This window comes from Salvia hispanica, chromosome 1, assembly GCF_029641045.1.
Source record: "Salvia hispanica isolate PSC_SH4W2 chromosome 1, Shi_PSC_v1, whole genome shotgun sequence".
In the NCBI taxonomy this organism is placed as follows: domain Eukaryota; kingdom Viridiplantae; phylum Streptophyta; class Magnoliopsida; order Lamiales; family Lamiaceae; genus Salvia; species Salvia hispanica.
Genome location: NC_142692.1, coordinates 3,107,074 through 3,123,813, shown reverse-complemented (window position 1 = coordinate 3,123,813; position 16,740 = coordinate 3,107,074). Strand labels below are relative to the sequence as shown.

Genomic DNA, 16,740 nt, shown 5'->3' with positions numbered 1-16,740 from the left:
ATATCCAAATACGTCTACTCATTTTTGAAGAATTATTAATACATTGAACTAAACCAACTACTCCAATTCATATTTGTTTAAGCTTCCACTTCTTATTTCAAAATATACTACTACTAATCTACTATAAACGTCTCTCTATTACCCTCTCTTGTCTTAACAAATAGTCCATTTTTTAGAAAACATTTATAAAACATCTAACAGTGGAGTAATTCCTTATTTTATACCACCCATCTATCTTTATTTCGAAAATGGAAATGAAAGATTTGTTTATTAGAACGAGTAAAATCAAAGTGTCTCAATTTACAAGCCATTCAACTTGAAAGGTCAAGAGCTCAAGGCAGGCTGTATAATGCGTTCTTAATACTTCAGTTTCAATAAAAATAAGAACATTTTCTATTTTGAGATGTTCTATAAAAATATCTCATTGTATTTTTAAGAAATTCATTCCCTTAAATAAAGTATTCTGTTATTTTATTAATTGTGCGTTAATTTTCATGTTCCATATATATATGATTGAATGAATATGATATGATAAAATATAATTAAATCAATTGGATTTTCGACAACTATTAAATTTGGATTAATTGATTGTGATTCTGTGAATCTGTAATGTAGAATGAGGTGATTTAATTTTGGAAAAAATACCCCTAAAACATCCAATTATACCATTTACCTTTTTATTACAATGAAAATCCTAGAAGTATTTTCCAAAATCTTGACCGGCAAGTGGGCCCCACACGCAATTGCATCTTAACGAAACGCCTAAACACACAATTAACAACTCTAATCAAAACTAATTAAAAACTTCCTGTCTGAAAGCAACCTCCATCTTGCCTTCCCCACTTCATCACTCTCTCCACCGACACCTCTCCCCTTCAAAACCCTTTTTAAATTCAGCAATTGACCTCTGCGTCCCAATCCCAGATCCCCATTTTCCTCCATCGAAAATCCCAGATTCCGATCTCCACTTCTCACCGAAGAGAATCACCAACTCCCCAGCTCGAAGAGGGCCCGAATCGCGATGCTGGATCGGGTTCTCGGCCCGCTCAACGCGCGCCGCCTCCAACGCGCTTTCCGCAAGGCGAAGCTGACGGTGCTCTGCCTCTTCCTCACGCTCATCGTGCTGCGCGCCAACATCGGCGCCGGGAAGTTCGGCACGCCGGAGAAGGACCTCGACGACATCCGCGAGACCTTCTCTCACATCCGCAAGCGGGCCGAGCCGCGCCGCGTCTTGGAGGAGGTCTCCGAGCTCCAATCGACCGGGAATGCCGACTCCGGTAGCAAAAACTACGCCGATTTCGATATCAAGAAGATCTTGAAGGATGCAGACGACGGCTTCCCCGAATTCAAGCGAGATCCATTGCAGCCTTACTCCCTCGGCCCAAAAATATCGGATTGGGATGAGCAGAGATCGGAGTGGCTGAAGAACAATCCGGATTACCCCAATTTCGTCGCTGAGAATAAGCCTAGGGTTTTGCTGGTGACGGGTTCGTCGCCGACGCCGTGTGAGAATCCGGTGGGGGATCATTACTTGCTGAAATCGATCAAGAATAAGATTGATTACACTAGGGTTCATGGGATTGAGATCTTCTATAATATGGCATTGCTTGATGCTGAAATGGCTGGTTTTTGGGCGAAATTGCCGTTGATTAGGAAGCTGCTGCTGTCTCACCCTGAGGTGGAGTTTCTATGGTGGATGGATAGTGATGCTATGTTTACTGATATGGCTTATGAGGTGCCGTGGGAGAGGTATAAAGATCACAACTTTGTGATGCACGGTTGGGATGAGATGATTTATGATGAGAAGAATTGGATTGGATTGAACACCGGGAGTTTCTTGTTGAGGAACTGTCAGTGGTCGTTGGACATTCTTGATACGTGGGCGCCAATGGGGCCGAAGGGGAAGGTTAGGGAGGATGCGGGGAAGATTCTGACGAGGGAGCTGACGGGCAGGCCGGTGTTTGAGGCGGATGATCAGTCTGCAATGGTGTATATCTTGGCAACGGAGAAGGAGAAGTGGGGCGACAAGGTTTATCTCGAGAATCATTATTATCTGCACGGTTATTGGGGGATTTTGGTGGATAAATATGAGCAGATGATTGAGAGCTACCATCCCGGGTTTGGTGATCACAGGTGGCCTCTTGTGACTCACTTTGTGGGTTGCAAGCCTTGTGGGAAATTTGGGGATTATCCCGTTGAGAGGTGCTTGAAGCAGATGGACCGTGCGTTCAACTTTGGGGATAATCAGATACTGCAGATGTATGGCTTCACGCATAAGTCGCTTTCTAGTAGGAAGGTGGTGAGGATTAGGAACGAGACGAGCAAGCCTCTTGAAGTGAGGGATGAGCTCGGCTTGCTTCACCCCTCGTTTAAGGCTGTGAAGACTGTTTCTTGATCTTGAGTGGACATAGAAAAAAAGGGGGTTTTGAACTGGGGTTTGTATTTTTAAGTTATAATACATGTCATTTTTACTTATATCACGTGATCTTAGAGTTATTGTTGATGTATTCCTTTATTTATGGCGATTTCTGCTGTGACATAGTGTAATTTTACGTTTGTGGTGATTGTTCTTCGCCACATTGCCTTAAAAGGACAGGAACCAGATCATATTCTTTACCAGCCATTGAAGTTTACCTTGAGCTTTATTTATGCCATGCTGTCTAGTTTACCACATATGCTAGGATTTGAACATTTGATTGCTATGAACTGCTCTAGTTTGGATCTTTGGTTATGCCTTTTCTATTGTAATATCATTTGCTGATGTTGGCTTTCAGTTTTCGGAAGCTTGCAGCTTGCTTCTGGAGTCATTTTGCACACTGCAGGTAAACATAGAAAATCTTTGCCTATCATTAGTTGTTAATCTATGATACTTAGCTTCTCTTATCTTGTTTTGTTTGGATATGGTTCTGATGTGATTATTAGGTAGTTGATTGATTTGAAAAGGCAACATAGGTGAGGTTTAGTTTAGCACTGTAGTGTGATGATTGCTTGTCTTAGGATTTTCAGTTCACCCATATTTGAGCTTGGGTTCCTAATTTGTGTTTGGTTAAAATTTTGGTTCATTGTTTATGGGCTTGCACTTTTTTGGTATGAAACTAAATTTTGAAAGACATTATTGTCCTCCATTTGAATTACTATTTGTTACAAAAATGTCCTTTGTTAATTCTGCCAATATATTTAGCAGCCTATTTCCCCCAATATGTTTAGTTCTTCATGTTGAATTACTCTCTGTCTCTATCTTGTTACTCGGTGTGCTAGGCAACGTATTTCTCGGGCTCCTTGTTCTTGTCATAGATCGGAGGGCCATCAACTTGTTCATCGCCATTCTTGGACTTCAAGCAGGTCTCGACGTGTCAACGAGAGCGTTTTGTCGTAGCTAAATGAATACGTTCAACGTTTTGAAGTGTTTAATTAAGACAAAGTTTTGTTATCCATAGTAATACTAATAATCGCTATTTAGCTTGAATATTTAAGCATGTCTGACTAATTTAAGTTAATTTTAATCCTTAACTAATACTTTTTCTGTCCCGTCATAAGCGAGACACTTCTTCCGAGCACCAGATATAGAAAAATGATTAATATTTAAAATAGAGATAGATAGAGTACAGAGAATAATATAGAAAAGAAATTCGCTTCTTATTGAACAGAGGGAATGGTTTTATTAATCAAGCTTAAGTTTTAACTCATACAGAAAGCAAAATGTACAATGTATGCATGGAACATGCTAGTACAAATATTTAAAAAAAAAATTTAATCAATGTATCAAACACTATATTTAATTTAGTACCTAGGGATGTCAATCGGGCTAATCCATTCGGGTTCGGGCCAGTCCACTCGGGTCGTCGGACTATTTAGGTGCGGGCCATTTGGGTTATGGATTTTTCGGGTCATAAATTTTCAACCCTAACCCTAACTCGTCCGGTTTTGAGCTAACCTATCGGGCTATTCGGGCCTAAAAGCTTTCAAAAATAATCTCTTGTATCAAAATTTTCTTCTATAAAATGATTTTAAATTTTAGATACTTTTTTTTTCTTTTCAGTTTGGAATTATATAAAATTTTTAAATTTTTATAGTTTTCTTCAAGAATACTTGAAAAGAAGCCTTTCATTTCGATCAACTACAACATAAATTAAAGCTTGTGTTCGTGTCATTATTCTGACATTGTTTGTAACTAATTCTTTATGAAAATAAAAAAATCATATCTTACAAGAATCATTATTAAAATGATAAATATATTGAGATTTTGATGGGTTGGTTCTTAATTTTGTCTTGATTGGCTTTGGTGTTGGTAAGACACTATTGGTAGATGATGGGACAGTGCAATAATGAGTTGAGGTGGAACTTGAAAGCTGATATTGCGGGATCAAGTGGAAAAGTAGAAAATGAAAATTGAATAAGACTAATAACTGTGTAGAATAAAGATTTAGGATTCAAAAATATAAAAAAAAACTCTTAAAACTTAATATTTTTTAATTAAAACTCGCAACCCATCGGATCAACCCGCAACCCGTTTGGGCCAACCCGTTTAACCCGTCAACCCATTCGGGCCAACCCGTTTAGCCTGTTTTGTATTCGGGTAATTAAATTACAGCCCTAACCCGCTCATTTTATCGGACTGTTCGGGCTGGCTCATGAGTTTCGGGTTGAATTGACATCCCTAATCCCACCATATCTTAATTTCAACATATATTACTTGATACTCCATACGTCCTACAAATTTGCAGCACGTGTCCTCATTTGACTCGCGAGTTTAAAATGTAAAATAGTTAGATAGAAAAAATTAATGCAATATTAAAACTCACGGGCTCAAATTATTTGGTAAATGGGCCGTTGCAGATGGAGCCCAGTCGTTGGAAAATCGACCCGCCCGGCCCGGCCCAGTAAGATTAGATCCATTCGATTAAATTAAAGCTCAGTCACAGATTCACATTTCAGAATTCAAAATCTCAAAAATTTCCATCCCAAATTCTCTCTCTAGGGCATTTCCATCGAAGATTTAACTCCCAAATAATGGTAAATCACTCGATCATTCTCTCTCGATTTTCATCTCGAGTCGTTGATCCTGCGTCTGGATTCTCGTTTTTGTTTGTTTTTTCTCCGTTCAGCTCCCGCATTTTTATTTCACCGGTTGTTTTGGATGTGATGTATGTGGAATCGCTCGATTGTATGATCAAATTGCTATCGCATTGTACTTTTCCGAATCCGATTTGATTATATGATGCGACTGTTGTTGACATTTCATATTGAATTTTTCGCGGTTGCAATTTGAATAATCGAATGTTTAAGGCCTGTTTTTGTGATTGTGGAGCCACGTATAATGCATAGGTGAGATGACTATTCATATTGTTGGAGGATAAGGATGCATCACAAATTATGTTGCTATTCTTATTTTGCAGCCAATAGTTCGTATATATTCCTAATCTGTACTGTTAGGATTTATTTGTTGTATGATATCTAACACATCTGTGCGATATTATATGAGTTGTCTAAGCTTCCTCTTCTTCAGTGAGTTAGTTATTATGAAAGCCACGAATCATGTTATGCGATATTGATGAAATTGTTTCACACGGCTGTGTTATCGAACTTCTTGTATTCTGATCAAGGGTTACAATGTTTCTTTCAGATGATAGTGTTATGAATACTAAAATATAGTGCTCTTGTTTGTAAATATAGTATTTCACATTTACAATTAAAGCCCTTTTGTGGATGTTTTGGTATCCAGTTGATAGGTTCTTGTTCAAAACCTCTCTTCTGTTCAACATACAGCGTTGTTTTTAATAGTTCTACCACGTGAACTTTTCTTTTACTTACTGTTTATGATGGGGTATTACTTACAATATTTATACTTCAATTGCAGGATGGTCAAGATGACGCCAAACAAAGCACGGCTGACATGACTGCATTTGTAAGTTCTCTTGTATGAACTAAAATTTATGGTTGATTTGTCAGTTATTTTCATTCACTCAAGATGTTAATCAGCCAGGTTTTGAATTCTGTTATTGGTTTCTGATTAGTTGGCAGTATGAATCTCATTGTTATCTTTGCATCTTTACTTCTATTATCTTTCCTTTATGCTAATGGAGAGTGGGTATTTGCTTGTTTCTCTTACATGGAGCATGTGACTAGATTAATGGCTATTTTCCACTGTTAGTTGTGCTAATTTCTCTCTTTTACTACATAGGTGCAAAATCTTCTTCAGCAAATGGTGAGTAGCTATTGTTAATATGAATCTAAGTTTCCATTCATGTATTTTTGCTCTTTGGTTCTTCCTAATTTATTTCCTTTCTCATTGTGCAGCAATCGAGGTTTCAGACAATGTCAGGATCTATCATCTCTAAAAATATCCTTCAGTAGTCGGCATAATTGTGTTGTTTTAGGGATGCTACCTGTTTTTCTTTATGAACAAAAGAGTAAATCATCAATTAAACTTGGAGATGGGTTACCATGGCATTTATATGACTCTTGATAACTGAATACTTCTTTGTTTTTCCGTTCATATTCAATTGATACATATTGCTTGAGTTCCTTAACAAGACTGCACTTGATGAGATGGGCAACCGGATTGATGAGTTGGAGCAGAGCATCAACGATCTTAGGACCGAGATGGGTCAAGAAGGCTCTGCATCGCCTTCAAATCCAGCAAAGACTGGAGAAGAACCAAAGTCCGGTGGAGATAGTTAAAGAAATGAGTGTACATTTATATCCGGAGTATTGCTGATGCTATTTCTTGCTTGCTTATGATTGTTATTTGTATCAATTCACAGTGTCTCAATTACTGTTGAGGAGACATTATACAAGAATCACTAGCTCTAGGAGCACAAACTTGTGATTGATATTCGACTGTGTTTTCTAATCAGAGATCCGTTTGCAGTTATGCTAATTATTAGTACTACTTGTAGTTTTTATGTAAAACATGTTATATAGGCAAAGAAATTATATAGATCTATCGTTTAGGTAAAACTATACAATGATGGAGTATGTTTTAAAGAAATTCCATCATGTTGTTAATTACTCTAATCTTAATGAAAAATATTAACTGGATTACATTGTTTATATTCCATCCCCTATTTAAGTATAATTCGTGTAAATAATTGTGGTTGGTTCATAAAGGCACAATATATTTTGTTTTATACATTTAATTGATTTCAATAATTTAAATTAGAAAATGAACAAATTTAGTATAAATTTTTTGTGTGATTTGTAAAAATTAATAATCCCTCCGTCCACCAAAATTTGTCTCATTTTTTCATTTCCGTTCGTCCCCCAAAATTTGTTTCATTTCACTTTTACCAATTTGGTAGTGGACCTCATATTTCACTAACTCATTCCTACTCACATTTTATTATAAAACTAATATATAAAAGTAGGACCCACAATCCACTAACTTTTTCAACTCATTTTTCATTACATTTCTTAAAACCCGTGCCCGGTCAAATCGGGACGAATTTTCGTGGACGGAGGGAGTAACATTTATCAGACGGTAGAAATAAAAATTATAGATAGTAGAAGTAAGTGGGACTCATATAAAATTAATCCTATAATAACTGGATTTAATTGTGAATACAAATTATTGTGGGCTCAATTCAATGGCTAGATCCAGGCCCATATAATCAGCCCAAATACAGTAAATATATTGGGCAGGATTCAAGAAACTAGGGTTTCACTCGTCGTTCAGCTTCCGTCGTCTGCTCTTCTTCGCCAGCTTAGAATTATTCAGGTATGGATCTCGCCCTTGAATTTTAGCTAGTGAGATACGGTGATTGTTGAACGTATTTTTGATGGTTTTTGTCGTCGATTCCTTTTCTTTCAGAAATCTATCCATTATTACTGCCCTTGCTTCGTATCCATATGGAAGTTGAGCATAAAATAGCTACTAGAATTTTAGGTCAATTGATGTTGATTAATCGTAGATGTATTTAGAAATCGTGACTACTGTATTCCTACGTATTTATCTTCGAATTTTGTTTGTTTTTACAGTCGACCTAGTGTTCAAAGAGACCTGCCAAAATGCAGAATGAGGAAGGGCAAAACATGGATCTTTACATCCCGCGGAAATGGTATGATGCACATTGATAGTATTTTACAGTTTAGATTCAGATTTTTTTGAGATGCACTGAAATTATTCTGATCTGCTCCAAAATCTGATGATGTAGTAGTGAATTTGTTTGATGTGCCCATTGTATTATGAATTGAAGCTGATAGTTGTCTGTTATGTTTAGCTCCGCTACCAACCGTCTGATTACATCCAAGGATCATGCTTCGGTGCAGCTTAACATCGGGCATTTGGATGAGAGAGGCGTTTACACTGGCCAATTCTCTACTTTTGCCCTATGTGGTTTCATCCGTGCCCAGGTACTTTGTTAGTTGAATCATGTCATGCAAATGCCGTTTATTTGTCGCCTGACTTGTTTGTTGTTGCTACAAATTGAGTAAAATGGTTGTAAGAGTAGCTGTTTCGTAGCAATTGCAGTAAACTCCTGGTTACGTTGCCAAGGATACTGCTCTGTTTTTTTTTTTTTTTTGTATTTAGTTATCTTGGAACTTGGAAGTCCTTTCACCTGTTAAGATTAGTATCAATTAGCTTAGTTAGATCTTCTGTTCAAGTGAGATGTTATGTGTGCTTTATGGATGTGGACGATTGCATCGACCTACTTTTTATCTTGATTTCAATGTTTCGACTGAACCTCTCTCTCCTATATATGTATATCAAAACTAAGTCAAAAACTCAGTTCCTGCAACAATTTTGTGTCATATGCTCTTGCTTTCACGTTACTCTCATTTTTGGTTTTGGGAACGGGATGTCTTTCTCTTTCGAGCTATGTGACCAACATCAGAGTTTCAGAACTTTTGGAACTAAAACATGTTCTTGATTTCTGACTCCAGGGTGATGCGGACAGTGCTTTGGATCGCCTCTGGCAGAAGAAGAAAGTTGAGGCCCGACAACAGTAGGCCATTTTGTTCTCGTCCTTCGGTCTTTAATGTAGCACTGGGTTCAACAACTTGCTCATTCTTGGATGTTTCTCTTTTTGCAAATTGTGTGTTAGTGACTTTGATGTGGATGCAATTTTGTGCCATTACTCATTGAGCTATTCTAATATTACAATCATTTTGGGCCCAAGTTATATTTCAGTTTTTGGCATCTACAATGCATACAATAATTAGCAAAAATATTACCTTCTGTCGATTCATCATGTTAGAGATGTTGGCTGTGTTGTAATGCCAATTAACATATTCATGATTGATTTTAATTCTTTACTTGCATTTTACCTTTTTATATAGCGTTTGGCAATTAATCATGGATGATTGACAAAGAATATAATTACATTCTATTATTAACACTGTTCATTGGTCATTGCCATATTTACATAAATAATGTCAAATGAATTTGTAATAATTGTTTGTCCCCAAGAGGACAGTCAACACGTACATATTTCATCACTTTGGGGTTCAAATGTCAGTTTAAAAATTTAAAATCTTTTGTAAATATTTCGATGGTGCGTCCTAACCTAAATATTTCTTTTGTAAATATTACAAATAAATTATAGTAGTACTAATTTTATTTAATTTATGACAAGTATCTTTAAGAACTAACGTGCAAAGTGGAGAGTCATTTTTTTTGTAGTATAAGAACAAAAACTGAATTATTATGCTAGGCTTCGATTAAATCAAACAAGAAAGAATTGTCTTCTACTGTACCAATAAATTATTCACTCCACTTGCGCACACACAAACGTCATTACATTAAATTATTAAATGAATATACAGCACTTCCGAAATCAAATCAACGGTAATGATCGTCTCAGTTTATAATGGTTAATTAAAGCGCAATAAGAAATTAAAGCTGACTTTTTTATTTTGATACCAAAATCAAGACTTGATTTTTATGGATTTGTATAACTATATAAGGCATTGTGTGTGTTTAATTTAATGAATGCAGATCAACTCGACAAAAGGAGAGAGGTCAAGGTAGAGAGAGAAAGGAAAAAGAGTGGAGGGAAGAGCATCTGAGAATGGGGGAATTTATCTGAAGAGGGGAGAAGAAAGAGGGAAGAAAAGAAAAGTCTTTTGCGAACAAAAAAGGGGGAATTTTTTTCCTTAGGGATTCAGCTAATTTCCACAAAAGACTGATTCTTGATACCTAGTTGGTACCGGTTTTGCCATTGGTGAATCATAGCACATTTTGACCTCTTTCTAGCTACAAACACCACCCTTCAATTTTCCTCTATATTTAGCGCGCTCCCTCCTCTCCATCCACCTCTCTCTCCCTCCCCTTTCTCTCTCTTCTTGTGCTGTGCTAATACTTCCAAAAAAGATTTGCCTTTGTGCTTTATTGCACCTCGCTAACAGTGTGTGTGTCTGTGTTTGGGCCCAATCACAGTTTCACATATTCATCAACCGCGTCCTTTCACGTTTGTTGTGTGTGTGAGAGAGAGAGAGAGAGAGAGCAGAGTTGGCATTCTGAGGTCTGAAGGTTTGTGGGTGGATTCTTGGTTTGCATATACAGTCAAGAAGGTGAGTTGTGTGCTACATAAGATTTGATCTACTTTTTGTTGTCTGGAGTGATGGGATTGTGTTTCTTGATTTAATTTTATGTTTTTTGTATTGAATTTGCACTTTTGATCTTCTGCTTCAGGGAGTAGTTTGGATTGTGTGAATTGTCATTTGATTGGTATTGACTTCTATAGAGAGTTTTTATGTCATCAAAGATGTAGTATTAGTATATACATATAACTAAACATCCTGTTTCAGTTGCTATATCTGAAAAAAAATTGAATCTTGTTTCTTCTTGAGAATCAATTTTGAGAAAATATGAGCACATACCTGAAAATTCATGTTTATTGATGGTATGTTCCAATCTAGCAAGTAAGATAATGGTAATCTATGCTCTTCAGATTCCCAAATATACAGTGATTAAGCTATTATTGTTTCAATAAATGTGAGAAAATCACATTCCAGAAAGTTCATGTTTCTTGATTGTATGGTGATCCATGCTCTGCAAATTCCCAAATGCGGTGATTAACTTGTTATTGTCGACACTTTTTGCATTTTGATAGAGCTCATGTACATAATCCTGTTATAGGGCAGACTATTTAGAGATGTAGCCTGATTTGATCTCTCTGTAGTTTACTTCATTAGTGTCATTTCGGGCTGCTGGTATTTCAATAGCATTTTTTTTTTGTCTGTAAAACTGATCATGGAAAAGTGGATGTTGCTTCTGTATTGTGCAAGCAGTCATTAAAAAGTGGTTACGGCTTCTCTGTTAAATCTATTTAGCATAAATTCCACAATGATTCTGTATTTGCTGTGACCTATTGTATAGCTGTAGTATTTAATTGCACTTGTATGTTAAGTTTCAATCAACTGGATGAAGATCTTCTTGTTTGTGCTTCTCAGCTATGATGATGCATGGTGAAACCATAAGCAATTCCGAAGGGGAGATTAAAGTCAGTTTTGGCTATCATTGCAACGGTGAGAACGATAGTTCTTGGGATAGGCCTAATTATATTGATATCCCGTCTTCTGGTGGGCTCAGAAGAGCCAATAGTTCTTTCTCTTGCCTCTCCGGTGCTGCATTGAGTGCTAATGCTACGTTAGCTAACACAAATATTTGCAATGGGCTGATTGCCTCTGAGATACTCCCGACTCTGGACTCTCCCAATTCATTCAGGAGGATTCCATCTCTAACAAATATGGACCTGCTCTCGTCTTCTCTCCAAAGCAACATGTCGATCCTGAGCTTAAGCCCGTCCTCACCAAGTGAGACGCTTGATTATGAGTCCTTTTCGCTCAAGTCCATGAGCGCTCCTTCGAGAAGTGAAAGCTTTCTCAATGCAATGGAATTGCAAATTGCTGGAGGTGCAGCTGGCGAGGATAGAGTTCAAGCTGTTTGCTCTGAAGAGAACGGTTGGCTTTTTTGTGGTATCTATGACGGCTTTAATGGAAGGGATGCAGCTGATTTTCTGGCAGGAACGTTGTATGAGACAATCACTGCTCACCTCAACTTGCTAGAATGGGATCTGGATCAGGGTTTGTCGAAAGGCGCTGATGAATGTTTCAAGCAGAGCGTGCTTAGCAGCCTTCAACGCGCGCTCAATCAAGCGGAAAGTGAGTTTCTTTACATGGTTGAACAGGAAATGGATGACCGTCCCGATCTAGTATCTATAGGATCTTGTGTGTTGCTTGCTCTACTTCACGGGAAAAACTTGTACTTGCTCAATCTTGGTGATAGTCGAGCGGTGTTGGCTACCTATAATAAGGGGAATGAGGCGAGGGACAGTGAGGGGCTCCGAGCTGTCCAGCTCACCGATAGTCATACTGTCGACAACGAGGATGAAAGAATCCGAGTTCTGAATGAGCATCCCAATGACCCTTCTACACTTGTGGCTGGAAAAGTAAAAGGAAAACTAAAGGTTACAAGGGCTTTTGGGGTTGGTTACTTGAAAAAGGTACGACTTTGCACAATCTAATTCGTTTAATGGCTTATACTATGTAGAGTCGACTTACCCTCTTCGCTCATTCAACTCGTGTTTCCTGCAGAAAGACATGAATGATGCTTTGATGGGTATTCTTAGAGTCCGTGATCTCATAAGTCCTCCTTATGTATCTGTTGAACCTTCTGTCGTCGCACACGAAGTATCAGACTCTGATCACTTCGTTGTGCTCGGGAGTGATGGCTTGTTCGACTTCTTCAGCAATAATGAAGTCGTGAATCTTGTGCATTTCTACATGCTAAGGAACCCTTCTGGTGATCCAGCAAAGTTCCTAGTCGAGCAGCTCGTTTCAAGAGCTGCAGATTCAGCAGGTATGCCACCACACTTCTCTTTCGTTTCGTATCTTGTTTGCGGTTAATGACACTTGCTTGGTTATTTTTATACTCCATATTTCATCAAAAATATATTAACTACTTGATTCGCTTATGTCACCTTGACTATTGAATAGTTGTTTCTTCTGCATACTTCCTTTTTCGAGTATTGACGAAATTATATTGTAATGATCTACGACATCAGCATTATATGGTAGGCCAGATTAAATAATCATAATTGCAACTTGCAAAACTTCTTATGCTTCAAACAGTAATCAAACTAAGCAAAAGTCTTGAATTAAGTCTTTTTCAGTTACGCGATTTTTGCTGAAAATATTGCATTATATTATTATTATCTACAGGCTTTAGCATGGAAGAGCTGATGAGCATCCCTGCTGGCAGAAGGAGAAAATATCACGACGACATCACAGTGATTGTTATCGTCTTGGGGACGAACAAACGCACCTCCAAGGCATCAACGTTGTGTCTGTGAAACATTCACAGGCCAACCTTTTGCAGCTTCTTAGCTTTAGATTCCCTCATTAGGTATGTGATAGCATACATAAATCTTTTATAACGTGTTGTTCGTTGCGAAAATCACCTGCTTTGTATGTAGAATGAATGTCTTCATCTGCAAGGCGCAATGCCTTTGCCATTCTTTGTTGCTTCTTCCTTTCTTTCATCAAGAAGATTATTGAATTTGTGGAATACTACTTTTTTGTGGATGAAAATAGAATTTGCAGAAATGGTGTTATATCAACAATCTCAAGAAAATGTTTCTCCAGAAAATATATCAGAATATATTCATGGTTTTCAAGAAAAGTTTTTAGCCCTTTGCTAGATGTTGAATTTATATTATTCTGCCATTGGTCAAAATTAATAACTATTCCAATTTATTAGTGCTACAAATTTGATTGAGAACTTGAATAACAGTGACGAGATGAAGAGCACATATATATTTTCAAGAACAGAGATGAATTTTGGGAAATTTGATCAAGAATAAAAAAATTCGAAAGAGATTTGGTTGAAAAAATGTTTCTCTCACAATCATAAAAATCAAATTTGAACAAAAACAGTGTGCCCATAGATTCTTAATTGCAATGAAAATAAGGGTAGAGAGATATGTTAATTGCAATGAGAGAGAGACGTTTAAGGAGAAGGGTAGTAAAAGAATTTTTGCGTTTTCTTACTTCAACAGTGTATTTTCCTACCAAAATCCGGCACGGCCTAATAGATTCTTGTCGGTCCGGATCACCTAATACTTTTCCTACGACATTTCCTATTCCACCTCTCACAAACATGAGTAATGGACCCACCATCATATTTTATGTTTGTGAGGGGTCGTAGGAAAAGTATTAGGTGATCCGGACTGGATTCCTGGGCCTTGGAGATTTTCACGGGCTTTTGTAGAAAATATAAAATCGTATCAAACCATGAATCTCTCAACAACGCCGTCCATCCTCCAAGCACTCCAGTTTCACGCCTCCACACCAGAAGAAGGTAAAACTCTATTTAAAAATTGTTATCATGTCTCTTGGTTTTGATTTGTGAATTTTAAAAAGCATGGAATCAAATTAATACTATTAGATAGTGTTAGGTTTGCAAGATAAAATAATACCAAGATATCATTTAGTATTGAGTTGTGAGATTATTATTTTAGTTATAAGGGATTAGCTATGACTAATTATTCCATCTAGGGTTGAGTTGTTGAAGGGTTGAATTTCATGAATCAAACACACTATGAACACTACGAATTTAATCCCGGATGCAATCCTGCAAACCGAACGCCCCTTAGTAAACATGCTCATGTACATTGTTTAAGGATTTAAGTGGTATTAGTGAAGTGATTGAGGAATTGAAAACGGGTGTCATCTTGTCGTTGTATCAGCCACAGCTGGATCACCACCTCGGGGTCAAGCCCATGGGTGGGATTTTATTGCACGGGCCGCCGGGTTGTGGGAAGACGAAGTTGGCTCACGGCATCGCCAATGAGACGAGAGTGTCATTTTACAAAATTGGTGCCACTGAACTGTTGTCTTGTCTGGTATGAAATCATGTTTACATATGTTAAACTTTCATTTTGTTTGCTATAGTGATGCATTGTTGCTATATTTAGATGAATTGGAAGGGAGCATAAGGGAGTTGTTCCGAAAAGCATACAGGACAGCACCATCTATAGTCTTCATTGATGAAATTGATGCAATTGCTTCAAAAAGGGATAACTTACAGAGGGAAATGGATAAACGCATCGTGACACAGTTGATGACTAGCATGGATGAATCACACGTGCATGTAGAACCTGCTGGCATTGATTTGACTTCTGCAAGCTCTAATAGCAGACCAGGCTATGTACTTGTGATTGGAGCAATGAATAGACCAGAAGCCGTGGAACCTGCATTGAGGAGGCCTGGGCGATTTGGTCTGAAAGTTGGGTTAGGTGTTCCTAATGAAGCTGCCCGGATTGAAATTCTCACCACCTCGGGGTTGTGGGAAGACGAAGTTGGCTCATGCCATCGCCAATAAGACGGGAGTGCCATTTTACAAAATTGGTGCCACTGAATTGTTGTCCGGAGTTGCTGGTATGAAATCATGTTTTTACTTATGTTAAACTTTCAATTTTGTTTTTTACAGGGATGCATTGTTGCTATATTTAGGTTATTGTATTTGTATCGATTTTTCGTGTTTTAGTCTCTCATCTGGTTATGGACTAATTCACTTAAGTTTAGAAATTCTGTTTTGTAGTATTATACTTCTTTATAGTCTAGAATTAGTTCACTTTTCTTAAGTATCTGTTATGCAAAATCTTATTGTTTTTGACATGAATCTTTCTAGGTGAATCGGAAGGGATTTGGTTGAAAAAATGTTTCTCTCACAAGCATAAAAATCAAATTCGAACAAAAACAGTGTGCCCATAGATTCTTAATTGCAATGAAAACAAGGGTAGAGAGATATGTTAATTGCAATGAGAGAGAGACGTTTAAGGAGAAGGGTAGTAAAAGAATTTTTGCGTTTTCTTACTTCAACAGTGTATTTTCCTACCAAAATCCGGCACGGCCTAATAGATTCTTGTCGGTCCGGATCACCTAATACTTTTCCTACGACATTTCCTATTCCACCTCTCACAAACATGAGTAATGGACCCACCATCATATTTTATGTTTGTGAGGGGTCGTAGGAAAAGTATTAGGTGATCCGGACTGGATTCCTGGGCCTTGGAGATTTTCACGGGCTTTTGTAGAAAATATAAAATCGTATCAAACCATGAATCTCTCAACAACGCCGTCCATCCTCCAAGCACTCCAGTTTCACGCCTCCACACCAGAAGAAGGTAAAACTCTATTTAAAAATTGTTATCATGTCTCTTGGTTTTGATTTGTGAATTTTAAAAAGCATGGAATCAAATTAATACTATTAGATAGTGTTAGGTTTGCAAGATAAAATAATACCAAGATATCATTTAGTATTGAGTTGTGAGATTATTATTTTAGTTATAAGGGATTAGCTATGACTAATTATTCCATCTAGGGTTGAGTTGTTGAAGGGTTGAATTTCATGAATCAAACACACTATGAACACTACGAATTTAATCCCGGATGCAATCCTGCAAACCGAACGCCCCTTAGTAAACATGCTCATGTACATTGTTCAAATCTAATTCCCTAATTCTAATTTATCCCTTTTGCTCCAGCAGCCACCGATATGGGAAGGCGACGCGGCGGTTGCAGCTCTGGGAAACCGCATTCGAACAATGACCGAATTCTCCGCCGCCACATTGAATCCGCGGGGAAAAGCTACTCGACCGTCGACGAGCTGGTGGACCACCCCGCTCCTCCTACCCGCAATACTCCCGCTACAAGCTCCGTCCGTTCACGAAGCAGGTGGAAAGAGTGATTGCGGACATGGACCACTCAAACGACGACGGCGATACTCCAATCGTG

The 16,740-nt window shown here is 37.8% G+C and overlaps 4 protein-coding genes across 4 annotated transcripts; all 4 read left to right on the top strand.

Annotated features, from left to right (window-relative positions):
• The first annotated feature begins 838 nt into the window (after window positions 1-838).
• On the top strand, window positions 839-2,619 carry LOC125222150 (xyloglucan 6-xylosyltransferase 2-like). Its single transcript, XM_048124629.1, has one exon. The coding sequence runs from the start codon at window positions 1,022-1,024 to the stop codon at window positions 2,393-2,395; it is 1,374 nt and encodes a 457-aa protein (XP_047980586.1). The 5' UTR covers window positions 839-1,021; the 3' UTR covers window positions 2,396-2,619.
• Window positions 2,620-4,924: 2,305 nt separating this feature from the next.
• LOC125219503 (heat shock factor-binding protein) lies at window positions 4,925-6,880 on the top strand. Its single transcript, XM_048121493.1, has 5 exons — window positions 4,925-5,013; window positions 5,858-5,905; window positions 6,182-6,205; window positions 6,298-6,340; window positions 6,542-6,880. The coding sequence occupies exons 1-5, from the start codon at window positions 5,011-5,013 to the stop codon at window positions 6,679-6,681; spliced, it is 258 nt and encodes an 85-aa protein (XP_047977450.1). The 5' UTR covers window positions 4,925-5,010; the 3' UTR covers window positions 6,682-6,880.
• Window positions 6,881-7,572: 692 nt separating this feature from the next.
• Window positions 7,573-9,122, top strand: LOC125219386 (small ribosomal subunit protein eS21y-like). Its single transcript, XM_048121358.2, has 4 exons — window positions 7,573-7,717; window positions 7,978-8,057; window positions 8,220-8,352; window positions 8,884-9,122. The coding sequence occupies exons 2-4, from the start codon at window positions 8,008-8,010 to the stop codon at window positions 8,947-8,949; spliced, it is 249 nt and encodes an 82-aa protein (XP_047977315.1). The 5' UTR covers window positions 7,573-7,717; window positions 7,978-8,007; the 3' UTR covers window positions 8,950-9,122.
• An 800-nt stretch (window positions 9,123-9,922) lies between these two features.
• LOC125221441 (putative protein phosphatase 2C 40) lies at window positions 9,923-13,515 on the top strand. Its single transcript, XM_089063287.1, has 4 exons — window positions 9,923-10,512; window positions 11,395-12,446; window positions 12,538-12,802; window positions 13,165-13,515. Exons 2-4 carry the CDS (start codon window positions 11,397-11,399, stop codon window positions 13,293-13,295), a joined length of 1,446 nt encoding a protein of 481 aa, XP_088919413.1. The 5' UTR covers window positions 9,923-10,512; window positions 11,395-11,396; the 3' UTR covers window positions 13,296-13,515.
• Window positions 13,516-16,740: the final 3,225 nt, after the last annotated feature.